General features: G+C 39.6%; 1 protein-coding gene across 5 annotated transcripts in view; it reads right to left on the bottom strand.

The window, feature by feature from the left end:
* LOC127358172 (CCR4-NOT transcription complex subunit 3) overlaps positions 1–16,009 on the bottom strand; it is a 34,553-nt gene that overhangs the window by 18,053 nt on the left and 491 nt on the right. For 4 of the 5 annotated variants that reach the window (XM_051391071.1, XM_051391069.1, XM_051391073.1 and 1 more), the window contains exons 2-7: positions 13,184–13,246; positions 8,528–8,595; positions 7,337–7,411; positions 5,649–5,738; positions 2,968–3,096; positions 1,001–1,096 (exon numbers count right to left, since the gene is read on the bottom strand). In XM_051391071.1, coding sequence (XP_051247031.1) covers positions 1,001–1,096; positions 2,968–3,096; positions 5,649–5,738; positions 7,337–7,411; positions 8,528–8,595; positions 13,184–13,208 — 483 coding nt within the window. In that variant the 5' untranslated portion in view covers positions 13,209–13,246. The remainder of the gene's footprint in view (positions 1–1,000; positions 1,097–2,967; positions 3,097–5,648; positions 5,739–7,336; positions 7,412–8,527; positions 8,596–13,183; positions 13,247–16,009) is intronic. The other variant, XM_051391074.1, reaches the window with a different exon arrangement.

Raw genomic sequence — 16,009 nt, 5'->3', positions numbered from 1 at the left:
TATAGTGCACCATGCATTAAATATGGAGTGATTTTTTTTCATCCTTTGTCTTTGCTCTCCTCCTCTGCTCAACCGATCACCGGCTGTGTGATGTTCAGCACAAGAGCTTCACGAGAACAACGGTTAAGATTGTGTAGATGTGCGGTACAGTTAGCCAGACACCTCTTCTTCTTTCATCCCTGCATGCAATATACACGGCATGTTTCATCCTCAACAGGCACCAAAAGGTAGCAGGTGTTTGGATATTTGAATAAAGTCGCCACAGGAAGTTAATGACGATCGCAGCAGGCGACCTTTAAGATGAGTAATCCACCAAAAGAGAAATCTTTTCTTTCTTATTGTTTTTGCTGTTTGACGGTTGGTCATTTTGGAGCCTGTGTGAGACCAGAAACTCGTATCAGCACTTCAGCTCTACATTTCTTCGAAGATCTCTGCAGAGAAACGCGGTCCTACGCTTTTGGCCGGCTAAGCTAAACTGCAGAAGCAACAGACAAAAATAAACCCCTCTGGGTGTCATTTAGAAAAGGTCCTCAGGGAAAAAACACAAGCCAGTTACAGTGAAAGTGATCTTGACACCGACGAGAAATGTTTCCTGTGACTTAACAAAAGAGTACTTCTCCGGGCATTGCAGGTATGAAGGTCGTACGCGGGACCTGGTTGTTCTCATACTCTTTGAAATGACCGCCCAGCCATCAGAGAGCTATTTCTATAACCAAAAGGCCCCTGGAGAGGACTTTAAAGGGGACGTGAGTGAGAGAGAGAAAGTGAAAGAAGTGGTCAGCAAGAGCAGACACAGAAGATAAATGGAGGACACGCTTATCTGACCTCTCCACCAGAGAGGAGAGGGGGGAGATAAAAGAGGAGAGAGAGGAGGCGCTGCGAGGCTGACGGCCAACTGACCGACCCATCTGTGTCAGCTATAAACGGAGCAGGACGGAGAAACCCGGACAGAGAGTGGAGAAGAAAAGAATGAATGGATCGGGGATGAGAACACACTGACCTCCTTGTCTCCTTTCTTTTTTCTCGTCTGGACTGAAAGAGACTCCACTTCGCTCTCAAACTGGTCCACTTGCATGTTCAACGTGTCTATCGTATTCTGGAGGGAGGAGAGGGATGAGAGTAGAGTTAACATTCAGCTGTAGTAGTAGATCTGAAACAAACAGTCGATTCATCCGCAACTATTCTGATAATCAATTAATCGTTAATTGTTAGATTTGCTGCTTTTCTTTGTCTTATGTGAGAGTAAACTGAAAATATTTGGCTGTTGAATGGACAAAACGAGCAGTTCGAAGACATCATTGCTGCCTTTAGGTAACATATTAATCAATAATGAAAAAAGCTTTAAGTTGCAGCCCTAGTTACAAGTAGGTCTTTAATATATCGAATGTTTTTTTTAATTTTTACACATTAATTTTATGAGAAACTATCAATAGTAAGAGTGTGAGATGGGTACGTAGAACCTAGAAGCGTTAAATGATCTTAAAACAGCCTGTAATACTACAAAAGGCCACATTTAAATAAATATGCAGGAGCACAACTAACTGTTATTTCCATTATTATTATTTTTCTGCCAAGTTGGTCTATAAAATGTCATAAAATAGTGCCTGTTAGCCCGTGGTAATGCCATCTAATTGACTCTTTTGTTAACTTAAAGTCTATAAAACTCAAAGATATTCTGTTTACAAAGAGAGAAGCAGCAAATTGTCACATTAGAGAAGGTGGAAGTCGAGGAACGTTTGGCGTGTTTTGATAAATTACTTCAATGACACAGATACTGATCAATATCACCTAGAAACAGACATCATGTCATTTCACACACACACACACTAAAGCAAATAAGTTCTTCTCCCAAAAGTAATTAAAGCTGCAGAAGGTAACTTTTATATAAAATAACTGCCATATTTGCTAAAGCTTTCTCTACATCCTGACAGATGAGACGGATAATCAGCTTCCTCTGGCTCCTCCTAGTGCTCCTGATGGCGTTTACAAGCATCCACCAGGACCTGAATAAAAACAACCGATCAGAGCCGAGAGAGATATGAAGACTCTTTAAAATGGAGGTTTGATGATAGTCGATCGGCGGGTTTTATTCAGTGTCGGTATAAACAATGAACAATAAACAGTCAACGATCTTTCTTCGCTCCGATTGGTTCTTTTCTTTCAGGCACGCTAAAGTCAATTAGGAGCACTAGGAGGAGCCAGAGGAACCTGATTCTTCTACTGTCAGGATATAGTTATATGTTTAATCAAATATGACAAGAAGTTATTTTTTTATAAGCGTTACCAACTGCAGCTTTAAGTCCCAACGGTCCCGTCACAATATGTATTGCATCAGTATATCACCATGGAGTAAATGCACTCTTTGTGGTGACAAACGCAGCTGTGATGTATTAGTGTAAGTGGCAGCTGGTTAATGAGGTTGTCAGTCTTTGCTTCTGTGAAAGCTGAGACTGTGTTTTGTCTTAATTTTGGTTTTAGTTCCACTTTTGTGTCACTTTCAGTTCCAGGTTTTGTTAAAAAAAATAATAAAATCAAAACATTCCCAGCAGCAAACTCACTCGTGAGGGAAGTCACCCCTGATCTCTGCACTGCTCTGACTCAAACAAGTTTCTTATTTTTGGAGATATGAACAACAAAATAAGGTCATTTTGAGCCTTATTCATTATTCTGTGCAATGACACAAAAAAAGGTGCATAATTCGACTAAATTTAGGTTTCAGTCGGGGCTGATGAGTAAAACCCCTCAATGTTTGCACAACTCTAGTGAAGCTAATAGTAGAAAACACATGAGTCAAGTAACACACAGGGTGAAAGAGTGAATCAGTTGGTTCAAAATGCAGCGGAGAGACTGTTATCTGGTACATCACATCTCCCCTGTACTGGCCTTTCTTCACCTCAGCATTTGTTGTTCTCTATGGAAAAATGATTGCCGACACCTCGTACAACGCCGTTTAATAAGGAAGCTCACCGTTAGCCACGTGCCGACCTCCTCCTTCTCCTTTTGGGCCGGGTCCACCTTTTGGGCCAGACCCAAACCTTCTTTCGAATACGCTTTCGTCTTCGTTTCTCTTTCCACTATTTTGAACCGCTCCATTTGCTGCAAGCAGACACAAACAGACACAGACAGTATTAAAACAATGAGAGGATGCACACTATGGACAGCTGATACCGATGACCTTTAACTACCTGCTCCTCATACAGATAACAATAATTTCACATTTTTTGTAATTTAAAAAGGAGTTAATAAGCTTTAGTTTATGGACACCTGAGAGTAAGAAAGGCTGAGATGAAGTGAGCAAAGATGGATGATTTAACTGTTAAATTCTGTGAAAAACTACGTAAACATACTTTGGTTTTCATAGAACAAAGTCATTATCGATTGATCATTTATCGGCTATAATTTCATTATCGGAATAATACATGATAATATAAATGTCCCATTATTGATCCTGAAATATGTCACGCATCCCTAATAAAAAAAGCTGCTACTTGTTCAGACATGTGGATCAAACTGTAATAAAATCAAGAAATAAGTTGCATGATGTGACTGCAGTCGTTGATTTTGATGCTACAAAGATACAAAACAATAGAAACATAAATTAAATTTCAAATTCAGCCCAGAAAAAAGTAAATAGCTGTTTTTTTTTTTCCCCTTTTATATTTTAATCCACTGAGTTCTTAAACAACCTAAACAACGATGGAGCTGTAAAATAGGACGACTCTTGCACTAAAGGAGCCATTAAAACAGACTGTCTGTTACTGAAGGTTGGTACAACTCCAGTAGATAAACCACAGCAGTGAGACCCTGAAGAGGAGGCTCTGAACTGTAATACCAATTTTACAAGACACATTTAATCTCGGTCACATCCAGTAAACTCTGTATAAGCATCGAGCAGATTGTGATGTTCCTTCTTTTTTGGCCAGGACAAGATGTTTCAAACGAACCCCGGCAGCTTCCTGCAGGACTCTTGTGACCGAGCGTATAATTTCAGGTCAACCAACAAAACCACGGGAAGTCCTGAAGAGCAGCTTTGGGATAAAAAAAAAAACCAACTCATCGGGATCAGAGGGAGCTGGCGAGTCGCTCTCGTCCCTCATTGTGCAGGCAGGTGGCTCGCATTCAGTCCATCTCAATAACCCTCATCAAAGCCTCATGTGGCTCTGCGGCCTGGCAGGCGGGGTGGCTACGCTACAGAACAGGTGTTAGATATCGGACCAGCTCCCATGTTTCCCAGCTCTCTACGAAGAATGCCGTAATGAGCGTCTTCTGGGTGCAGATCTTCACTTAAAGGGGCAATCTGAGAAACCATTTTCTATCTTAACTGCATTTTATTATTACAGAGAACTGCACAGTTCGAACCAGAGGAGCGACTGCCTTAAACTCCCTGTGCAGCTTTAATCTAAATCAGTGATCAGAATGCAAATTTAAAAGCTTTACTAAATCTAATACGGTTTTAATCACTATTGCCTGAGAGACTTTTCTTTACATACAACAATTACAGTTTGTTAGATGAACTAAAAAGGAAAGTGAAGAAAAGCTCTGGATCAAAAGCAGCAGCGATTCAAAGCATGAACTCTTCACATTATGTTTGATATACTGCAGCATTTACAGGACGATCCCTTTGTATTTATCCCATTTTAAAAGACACATTATGTCGGGTTAATACACGTACTTGAGGAGTTTGAGACGTAGATGAAGCTTCCAAAGCAACAGAGTGACTTGGAAGCTGTGTATATAAATATTTTGGTATCTATAATAAAACTATTTAGAGCATACTGGTGAGTGGATTACGTTATAGGAGTGGTTTGACAAGTTTTTAATGAATATTTTTATATTTTTCTAGCTGTGAAAACTTTCAAATTTTGACTGACTAAATGTAAATTGACCACAGTGACTTCCTCCATGAAGAACAGCCTCTTTTAAACTGGCCACCGGGCATCTACAGGGGCTATTATTTTATATTCAACTTAAAACGTTTGATTTTTGTCTTTCTCACAACAAGCTGATGATACAGAGAGAAATATATGATCATTTTATCTGTGTTTATGTTTTAAAAGTGTCTCTGTTTGTCTTCATTAATGGTCTTGTGGTTCTTTTAATGCCATATGATAATACCTCACATAGACATTAAAATTAATAACTAACAATATCTGCTGACATACAGTATTATTTATGTGTTTAGGTATCAAATATGTCTGCATTTTTTTCTTTTGTTACACTGTAAAATATTACATCAACTCTTCAGGCCATGAAGAAATAGAAAAATGACAAACATAATTTAATGTTTTTTTTGTTGTGTTCTTAGAACACAAAAAACAATGTTTCAGGAACATGAATGACGAACGTCAACACAAATAAAACACACTGGTATATTGAGTGTTATCAGTGGGTAAATAACTAAAACTCATTCATCACTGGAAGTCACATACTGGCCGATAAATGATGGCAAACCGGTAATCTATGAGTTCATGATAGAGCGATTTAATAGCTCTATATATGACCAAATTGGAGTTTGTCAAATACATTTTTCTTCATCTCAAGACTTCCCAGAGTTCAAAACAAACAGAATCCAGCAGAGCAAACACGGGTCCTGCAGGGAGCGTTGTAATGAACGTGTCCTACCTCTCCTCTGCTCGGTTCACACTCACCGTTTCTATGAGTTTGCGGTTCTCTACTAGCTGCCTTTTGTCTTTGATCTCGTTGGATGCCACCCACGTCTTGATCTGGTCTCGAAGACGCTGGGGGACCGGGAGAAGAAGAGGGAGAGAAAGGGAGAGAGAGAGATGCAGATACATCAGTGAATACGTGCAGAGACTCGTCTTCCAACAGTCATGGATGGTGGACTTGGTGTCTACATGCAGCAAACAGGCTTGGCTTGGAGTTTGGTCCTCATGGTAACACCGAGATAAAGCACACAGTGTCTCTGGCTGACCATGGTGATATTTAATACTCACAACACACACACACACACACACACACATGACACACACACACACACACACACACACACACACACACACACACACACACACACACACACACACACACACACACACACACACACACACACACCTCTATATGTGGGCAGGTTAAACAATTTCAGATCAGCAAACAATCAATATTCTTTAATTTGATTTCAGGGCCCCAAAATGCAAAAACATCAGAGCTCAACAGGTCAACTGGCTGTTTCTGTAGAGAGTCAGACCCCATTTACACCTGGTATTGATTAAGTTATGTGTATCTGGATATTTTGGCTGGATACTGAAGAACACACGTTAATCCGGGTGTAAATTCACAGAATGCATTGCGATCGAGTCGCCAGCAGATCGGCCAAACAGTCTACATGCACTGTAGAGCTGAAAACAATTGATGATCAAATGAATGAATCGATTAGCCACTCTTTGGGAAACAACGTCTATTTTGATAATTGAGAATATTCCAATCATTCCCTCGTTTTTGCTTCTCAAATATTAAGATTTGCAAAACACGACATCTGGAAATGTCACTTTGTGCTTTGGGAAGATTTAATTCTCATTATTTTCTGACATTTTGCAGACTAAACAAAGAAATGTAACGTAGAATATAAACACATTTTAATGTCATCGTGTATACACTGAGGGCTTTGATTCATATAAGGATTTCTTGGCCCACAAAATGATACAATATATGAAGAAATCAGAGTTTAAAAAACAAATAAAAAGATCAAGAACAACTTAAACATTGCTTCCTTTTAAAAGCAAAACATTTTAAAATAGTTGTATAAGCGCCATAAACTGACATAAAATACTCTAAACTATTAGGAGCAGTTTAGGAACCAGTGTAATGAAGCAGTCCTGAATGTCCTGCATACATTTATAAACCAGGACTCAAGGTGAGAGCAGCTCGAGATCGTGCTAAATAAGATTTATATTGGAGCATAGTGGTGAAAGGCCGAAGGCAAATAAACCCTAAGCTGATTAACCATAAATGATTTCTGTTCATTCCAGTTTGACTGCCCAGTATCAAGTGGGGTAAACGCAGCATTTAACAATCTTATCTTATCTTATCACTTGCCACCGCCGTACGGCTGCAGACAGAACTATTGTGTAGGTTTTTAAACACATGTAGGAGGTAAAGCAGTCGGGTATAAAGCTGGTGGAGTTTCAGTGGTAGAGTGTCTCTGTATCTCATCAGGTTTCGATATGCAAAGATCACAGGACGTGTGAAAATTAAAAACTGCTGTGCTTTCCCAGTGTTCTCGCTTACTAATGTGGCTGTAGCAGTGTATTTAATGAAAGTTAGCAGGTTTACTAGACTACTTTCAGGATCTTGGGGACTTAATCTTTTCTGCATTTACCTGTAGCTTTTTAATCTCTTTCTTGAGGTCTGCTTCATATTTCTCCTTCTGGTTTGCGTTTGCTGCATTGTGAAGCTGCAGAGAAAAGAGAAAAGAGTCAAAGCAAGTTCGGGTCCAGAATAACACAGTGCAGACGCTCATTATATACACATACACTGGAAATACCGCTAACTTAGTCTGGGAAAAGTTCCACCTGTTCATACTTTTCAAGTTTGAATTCAGTAATTTGTTTTATCTTTGTGCTATCAATTCATTTTAGGACGACTCTATTGATCTCTGTGGGGAGATTAAGCCTGCTGCAGCAGCAAAGGTATTACTATTCATCAGGGGGGAAAAGAATAACACGAGACAAAATGGATTATAAAATGAGCTATAAAGACATAAAAGTAATACAAATAGAACAGAAAGATTTATGGGGTAAAAAAACAGCCTCTGGAAAGTCAGATGGACTCGTAGTCATCAGCATAAAAGTCTGGCAAAGACAACCACGGGAACATAATGAATACGAGATATAAAGAAGGAAAAAGGGGCAACTGGGATCTTTGTTAAGTAAAGCACTGACAACTTTCTGCCTCTTTATTAGCAGAACAGATCGACACTCTGGGCCTCGGCGCTGCTGCGAGCTCGGGGCCAAGTTTTAATAACTGCTGAATTCACTCACTTTATTATCCGTGCCTCATTATTATCTTTATTATCTTGATTTTTGTACATTGTGCTGTAAGGGGATGGCAGAAGCCTTCGTCCCAGCAAAAGTTAGTGACGTTAAACTCAGGAGCAGTCAGGGCAAGAAATTAAACTAATGCAGGAAATTAAACTGTTCACTCTTCTAAATGTTGTTCAGCAGCAGATAAATGTAGCGGCAATCAGAACAGAAATAATACCAGATATAGCTGAAACAGTTTAATGGCTTTGTTGATAATCGATTTTGAGTTTTTCCTCATGCACAAATTCTCCAGTTGCAGCTTCTTCGTTGTGAATGTTTGAGGTTTTGGACAAAAGGACATTTGAAGACGTCACCTTGGAAATATTTGCAACTTCACTCCAGCTTCTAAAATGTGACGATTTTCTGTTCTTAACCCATTTTCTTTCTTTCTTTCTTTCTTTCTTTCTTTCTTTCTTTCTTTCTTTATATATATATATATATATATATATATATCTCGATTCAGAGTCCCAGTGGCGATCCTTCTTTACCTTTTGCCAAATGTCTTCAAACTGTTCGACTCCTTCCGCTACTTTTTTCAGACATCGATCTATTTCACCTGAAGGATAATTAGAAGGAGGAGGAGGAGGAGGAGGAGGAGAGAGGAGAAGAAGAAGAAGAAGAAGAAGAAGAAGAAGAAGAAGAAGAAGAAGGAAGAGGAGGAGGAGAACAAGGAGAACAAGGAGGAGGAGGAGGGAGAGGAGGAGGAGAAAAGGAGAACAAGGAGGAGGAGGAGGAGGAGGAGGGAGAGGAGGAGGAGAAAAGGAGAACAAGGAGGAGGAGGAGGAGGAGGAGGAGGGAGAGGAGGAGGAGGAGAAGGAGAGGGGCACAAATACAGCATTAGTGAAACAAGTCATCATCATACTAATCTTGTGAAAGTGATAACGAATACGTCAAACACTCGTAGGGCGAGTACGAAGAAAGCAGCTTACGTGGAGTAAAAACCAGAACACATCTTTAGAAAATGTTCCTCTCGGTTCCATAATGAACCACTTCACTGGACTGATCCCATTTTATAATCTCACACACAAATACAACACACACTCCACACAGCAGCAGCGCGCTTACAAATTGTGTTTGACAGCTCGTGAAATATGCATAACGTAAAAAAGGTTACATAATGCTTGTAAGCGAGAGGTAAACACAAATCCTCTGCACACACACAAACACGATCATAAAAAGATGAATCAAAACCATTTCAACAGAAACTGAACAATATAACCTTCAGTTTAATACAGGCTTGTTGTTTGACCGTATTACTTTTAATGGTGCACTGCGATGGAAAAGGGGAGAGAGTGTGAGTCAAACCAGATCAGAGAGTTGCAGGAACAGGTCTACGTTTAGGCTTCGTTATCGCCACCGTGTTCCAGATTTATGTTTCCCGTCGTCACGTGACACGGTTTAAATGTTCGCTGTGAAATGTTAACAGGAAAAAGCTATTTTTAGGATGTTTTTAAATTATTTCTAACTCGGCCCACATCATGTAGTGTACGCGTTCTCTTTAACACGCCACAGAGCTGGTGGTTTTTGGTGCGATGGGATATTAACAGAAAGGTCTGCGTATAAACATCACTCACACTAAACTTCATGAGATAAAATCCTGACTCGTTATATATCTCGCATGTTCTCTGAGCTCCGACAGCACCATGAAGGCAGCACAACGTCGGTTTCTTCTGTTGACTCGGTCACAGTTTGAACACAATCGTCAGTTTGTCTCCGTCAACAAGTGCGTATGAAAAGGTAGAAACAGCTGGTGAAGGGAGACAGACGCACACTCATGAGTAGAGCCCGAACAATAAATAACAAGACTATTTATCAGGAGACATTTAACAAGTAGTAGAACTATATCGACGTTTAATGGGGTTCAAATTTATGTGGTTTTGTTTACTTATTTTTAAGTGAATGAAATGAAATGAAAGAGGGCTGTAAGACAGGTAAAAACATCGTACTGTGATTATTCTGACAGATATTGTGATTGAATTATGTGGGAATGGTCATTTTTCAACAATTTTGGGGGTCTCTCATCTGGAGAACAAGATCTGTAGAGCAGGACACCTCTACAGCACTTCATTATAATGCTGTTTGTCACACATTTTACCTTTATCAAAACACTACAGCTCTTGTGATTTGCATATTGCACTCGGTCATCAAGCATTCAATTAACTGTGAAACCCTTTAATTAACATATGAATGTTATATCCCATTACTGCCAATAGAGCCTCCTAAATGTTACACACTGGACTTTTAAACTGCCAGCTGCGTTGACTTAGTGAAAAAAATATTATTATTTTGAAAGGTATTTGCGACATCATTATATAATATAATATAATATAATATAATATCATCACGATTATTGTGGGAATGCTAATTTATGAATCACAAAATCACTGAAAAATCTATCAGGATCATGATGTGAAATTTGTTGGGGTCTGTAACATCTAGAGAACAAGATTTGAAGACCAGGTCATCTCTGCAGCACTACAGTATTGGTAGTATAGTTAGTTATAGTATTTCCTACTTCTAAATATGACTTATTGTTGTATATAAAACTAATTTATCTACTGTTTTCTAGCTTACTTTACGAGTGTTTACTTACTTTACGGGCACACACACACAAACCTACTGGATGTGTGTTGGTTGTTACAAATAGTCCCAAACAGTACATGATAAAAAGAAATGGAGGGATGGAAGATATCAAGAGAGGAGACTGAAGGAAGTTTGATAGAAACTGGGAGCACTGGGGAGCTTTTTATCCTGACATGGTAGTTTCAAGACACTGAAAACCCTTTTTAAACCCTTCTCAACATTTTGAATAACATAATATTGTCCTGAACTGTGCTGTCAGTAACAGAGAAACAAAGCGTGGTGAGGAGAGACGCAGTAACCGGTGTAGTCGAGAACAAGACTGCAGCTTTTCACTAAGTTGTGTGAACAGTCTAGTTTGACCTTAAACAGCCTTGATGTTAAGATACTGCTGCGGGTGTGTGTTATTTTTAGATGAAAGTCTACCTCCTCTGTAATAATACATTAAAATCTGACAGAGCCGAGTTGGTGCTTGTGCTTGATCTTTCCTTCTTAATTAAGACGTTTTGGGGGGGGATCGAGTGAGTGAGAGTGTGTGTGTGTTTTAGTTTTAATGTGACAGCCGAAGCTGGAGAAGTCACAGGAGTGCACGTGAAGGAGTGAGCGATGCCGCCGGAGGGAATCATCAATCTTGTCAAAAGCAGTGTTTTTTTTCAGCCTGCGGTGACTAACTCAGAAAATAACATGAAAGCGACGGACTGTGAGCAAAGTTTCTGTGGGCCAGCAGAGCCGTGGGGGTTTTCTATCTTTACACAAAGGCCTGGGTCGGGTTACAAAGCTTGTTGTGGTCGAGTGTCGAGCTTTTTGGATGCATTAACAGACATAAGTCAACATCAGCTTCACCGGTCTGGTCGTACGGTTTAAATTTTTTACTAACAGAAGCTCTGAGAGCGGAGCAGAGGAGCAGAGAGGAGCAGCGGAGGAGTCAGATCCCGACTGCGTGTCTGAAGCGAAGCCTGAAATGCGCTCTGGTGTCTGTGAAAGTGGGCCAGCGCCATGAGCAGACTTTTTGCACAGCTGTCTGCCAACACACATGGATGCAATGTCACCCTGAGCACAAAGAGAAGCAGTGACACATTTACCGAATGAAAACAGGAAACAAACCTTTCAACAGGGGTGGACGATGTGGATAAAATTTGCATTCTCACAGGGCTGTGTTTACACTCGATGAGGAGTTTGTGGAGGTGTTACCTTGAAACTAGAGCTGCAACAATTAACACGCTAATCTGTACTGATGAGAAAACGAATTGTTCAAAGTCAGTTTTTAAAGAAAAGACACCAAACAGTTTGATAGTTCCCGGTTTTAAATGTGAGAAATGTGTCTTTCTTTGGTCTTACATTGTAGTAAACTGAATATTACTTTATTTTGGACGATGCAAAGAGCACGAGGATTACCGGGTCATCTATTACAGTTCTTACACGATAGAGGGCTATATATGAACATTTGAAGACATTATCCTTAGAGTGACTTCCTGAGGAGGGCAGTAATACGCCTAGAAGCCTCTAAACTGCCGGAAATCCATGTGAAGAAGAAGAAGAGCAGGGGCAGAAAGACAAAAGAAGCTGTCAGGAATCACTTCCGGAGTCATTCCAAAAACAAGGAAAACTCCAGGCAGACAACGGGAAAGCTAAAGGGATTAGTGTGTGTGTGTGTGTGTGTGTAAGATGTTTACACTTTTCTTATATTTCAAATATTTGACATTTTGGGAATTTAATAAATATTGACATGACAATAAATTTGAAACCCTTACAATTTGTTTTCAGAATGGGATTTTTCCTGTTAACAGGATTTCCTGTTTTTCTGACCTTATACTCACCTCAAGTTGCCTTTTGGGACATACATGCATACACACGTACATATCATACTTGCCTGTTGAGAGGAGTTTTATTTCAGCCTCATATAAAATCAACAATAATGATAATAATATTAAAGCAAACAGAGCTCTGGTATTATCGGTATCGGCCGATATCCAAATTCAGGTATCGGGATCGGAAGTGAAAAAATGTGGATCCCTACTTTTAAAGAGATAATCTGTTCATAACAAAGTCACCTGAAGATCAATGCTACTATTCAGCTCTCCCCCCCCCCCTCATACAACAAACACCAGAGAAGGTAACACGAATCTCTGGAGCCAAAAAAAACAAAACCTCGAACCTGGCAGGATGACAGCTTACACAACGTAGTAAACAAGTTACTTTTGAGCGCATGTGACTTTTGTTTACGAGTAACTAAATACAGAAATGCACTCCAGTTTCCGTCTCATAACACCCAGCGAGCCGGTGGCGGTTGGTGGGATCACCCTCGTAATGTAAACAATTGTTAACATTTGAGGGACAGACGGGTGGAGTTTACCGAGAAGACGCCGTCAGGAGACTTCGAATCAGAGCAACGTGAATGAGTTACACACTGACAAACACGCTCTGCGATTACGGCGCTCCTTGCATTGTAATTTGTGGTAAACCTCACCCACCTGGCACCTGATCAGACCACAACAGATCCCGCCGCTTATTTGCATGGATTCGTGTGTTTTGATGACACACAGAGACACGATCAGAAATCTCACCTTGAAGTTTCCTTTTATCGGCCATGACTGATGACTAGGATGATGTCTTCATGCCTTCTTTCACTGCAGGAGACAGAGAGGAAAAATCTTTATTAATACTTAAACCGGGACAATGTGCTTTAATAAACTCTGCTATAAATGTGATTTATTTAGAGTCTTTGGGCAGATCCAGAGGTGCAGCTGAACTTGACGATGATGTCCCAACAGGAATTAACTGTAACTAAAAGAAACATCCTTTCTCTTTTACACATATTTTAAATCATCTGTGACGTTCAATGTGCCCACTTCTACCTTTACCTGCCCGCTCAGGGTCTACGTCAGCTCATGATTTCTACATTTCTGCGGAGCGTTTTTCAACAACGCCGGCGAACAAGTCTGAATTTGTTGCATTTAATGTCCCATTTCCTCTGCCTGTGCATAATCCTGATCCAATGCGTTTACACTGTGCTGATCTGTGGGAACCTGGCAGTAACTGCTGATGTTTAACGGTTTCTAAATTATTTCAATCAATCAACAAACTCACACCAAACAATCAATCGCATGCTGCCAGGAGCCACTTACAGTGCTGTGGTTGTTTTAGAGAGGACGTTTCCATTCACACTGACATTAGCAGCAGTGATGTTTTTACCTGATGAGTTACCAGAGAAATATAAATTCAACCTTCTTAGTCTTAATAACAACTTCACGAGGGTGAAACAGAATAAAAAAAACATCTATTCAGACGTGCAGTTACATTAAAGCTGCGTATATTAAAGAGCTATAATTGGAAAATGTGTCAGTATCACACCTGATCTATGACTTACTTAACCGTAGGGTTGGTTACTGTATAAAGATATTAACCTCAGAGCACAGACGTGTTCACTGCAGGTACAATTAACACCGTTGTGCTTGTATTTAACAAACACGTTCTGAAATGGACACGATTGGCAAAAAGTTCACCGCCAGTCAGTTTCCACTTTATCCTACCAACACGTCGGAGCGAGGAGCTGAAATACAAACATTTGGTCATTTTAAATCAGTTTCCAGGCGTTTATATGACTGGAAAACAACTCTCTAAACCTTATTTTACTGGTTTTAGTTCACCACAATGGCACAGCCTCATTATGTAGAAGATTATAATACCATCATAGTATCTGTTTTTTTTAAGAGCATCTTCAAAAATTAGGGGTTTTTAAAGCCCCTGTGAACTGAAGTGGTTTACTGCCTCCGTTCAGCCAACACACTCATGGCGTTATCATCATCATCATCATCATCGTCGTGGGTTTCTATTCTGTGGTCTAAGGTGCCATCAGGAGTCCCTGAAGAAGTTTCAGAACATGTTAAAGTTTAATTTCACTTTTCATTTTGCTTGTTGGAGGTTAAAACTACAACAGCAAATACAAAAAAAACTACATTTTAAGACTCACCTGAGGGACAAATAATGCTAAAATAAAAACATGGACCGCACTGAAGGTTAATTATTTGCCGTCCGAGGAAGATGCTTTCTTGTGACGAGATTTTAAAAAAAAAGCCTTGAGATCTTTAACTGTGCTGACTGTGTTCAAATTCCTGCTGATGCAGAAGAACAACCCGCACGACTCCTTGAGTTCAACTTCAGAAACACTGATGTTATTTAAATACAATACAATCGGAGGATAAGACACAATACGACAACACATAAAACATAAATCTACTGTTGTATTTTCCTTTATAAGATATCACCCAGCAACTACCCAATGCTAAACCTAACATAGTCTAATATAAGAGCCCTGTGTAGTTCGTGGTGCTGTTGAAACGTATTGATTTATATCATAAAAAGTGTAATTTACTGGTGCTAACCCTCCCTGATAATAAATATTAATAATACTTCTCAGTATAACACAAAAGTAAGATTGATCACAGGGCTGTGGCACCACAAACTTTACCCTCCAACGGCTGATTAAACACTTTAAAATGTAAATTAACTTTAATTTAAGTGGGATTTAAACTAACATCAGCCGGCAGCGTCGACTAACACGATAAATTAACTGCTGAGTTTAGTCTTTCGGGGATTTGAGGAGAAAAATATAACACTGCCAATCTTCTACACTAACGTTTGGTCACATCAAGCACCACTTACTACTCTGACCATGTAATCGTAACGTCCGGGTTCGAGTCCATCCGCAGACCTTTTCGATTCATTTGTCCTCCTTCATTCATTTCCTGTCACTTTCTCTACAGTCAAATAAAGAAAAGGCCCCAAAAAATATACATTAATATCTTTAAAATGTATGATTATGATCCATTATTGAAGATTTCTTTTACAATGAAGGAATATATATTGCTCTACCTTTAATTATTAATTAAAAACCTATTAAATTTATGGCCTAAACTACTTCTGGCCCTGCAGCCATGTGCTCGAAGACATTTTACTGTATTTATTATTTATTTAAAAGGTTTGTCTGATGTTTTTTTATGAACTTTACCTTCAGAAACATCAACTCACTTTAATTAAACACCATTTTCCTACAGGTAAAATAAAAAAATGAATCTCTCCAAGACACAATACACAGAGTTTTAACACCTTACACCAGCTGGGTTTAGCTTTTAGCTCCATTAACACACGACTTTAATGGATAAATAAAGTATAAAATAACCATTTAGCACGTATTTATTTATAACAGGTGCACACATCTGGACAAACATTGTCCTGGAAGCACACACTCACACTAACCGGACACTTTTACTGTTTTCTGGAGCGTTTTTAGAGCCCGAACCCGAACCCTGACCGCTGGAGCTCCAGGACCGAGGACCGAGGCACACACATCAGTTAACCCGGGATGTTGACAAACAATGCGGGCATCGTTA

The sequence above is a fragment of the Dicentrarchus labrax genome, unplaced genomic scaffold (genome assembly GCF_905237075.1).
Source record: "Dicentrarchus labrax unplaced genomic scaffold, dlabrax2021, whole genome shotgun sequence".
NCBI classification, from domain to species: Eukaryota; Metazoa; Chordata; class Actinopteri; family Moronidae; genus Dicentrarchus; species Dicentrarchus labrax.
The sequence above is the reverse complement of the archived record's forward strand: the minus strand, read 5'-3'. Positions and strand labels throughout refer to the sequence as shown.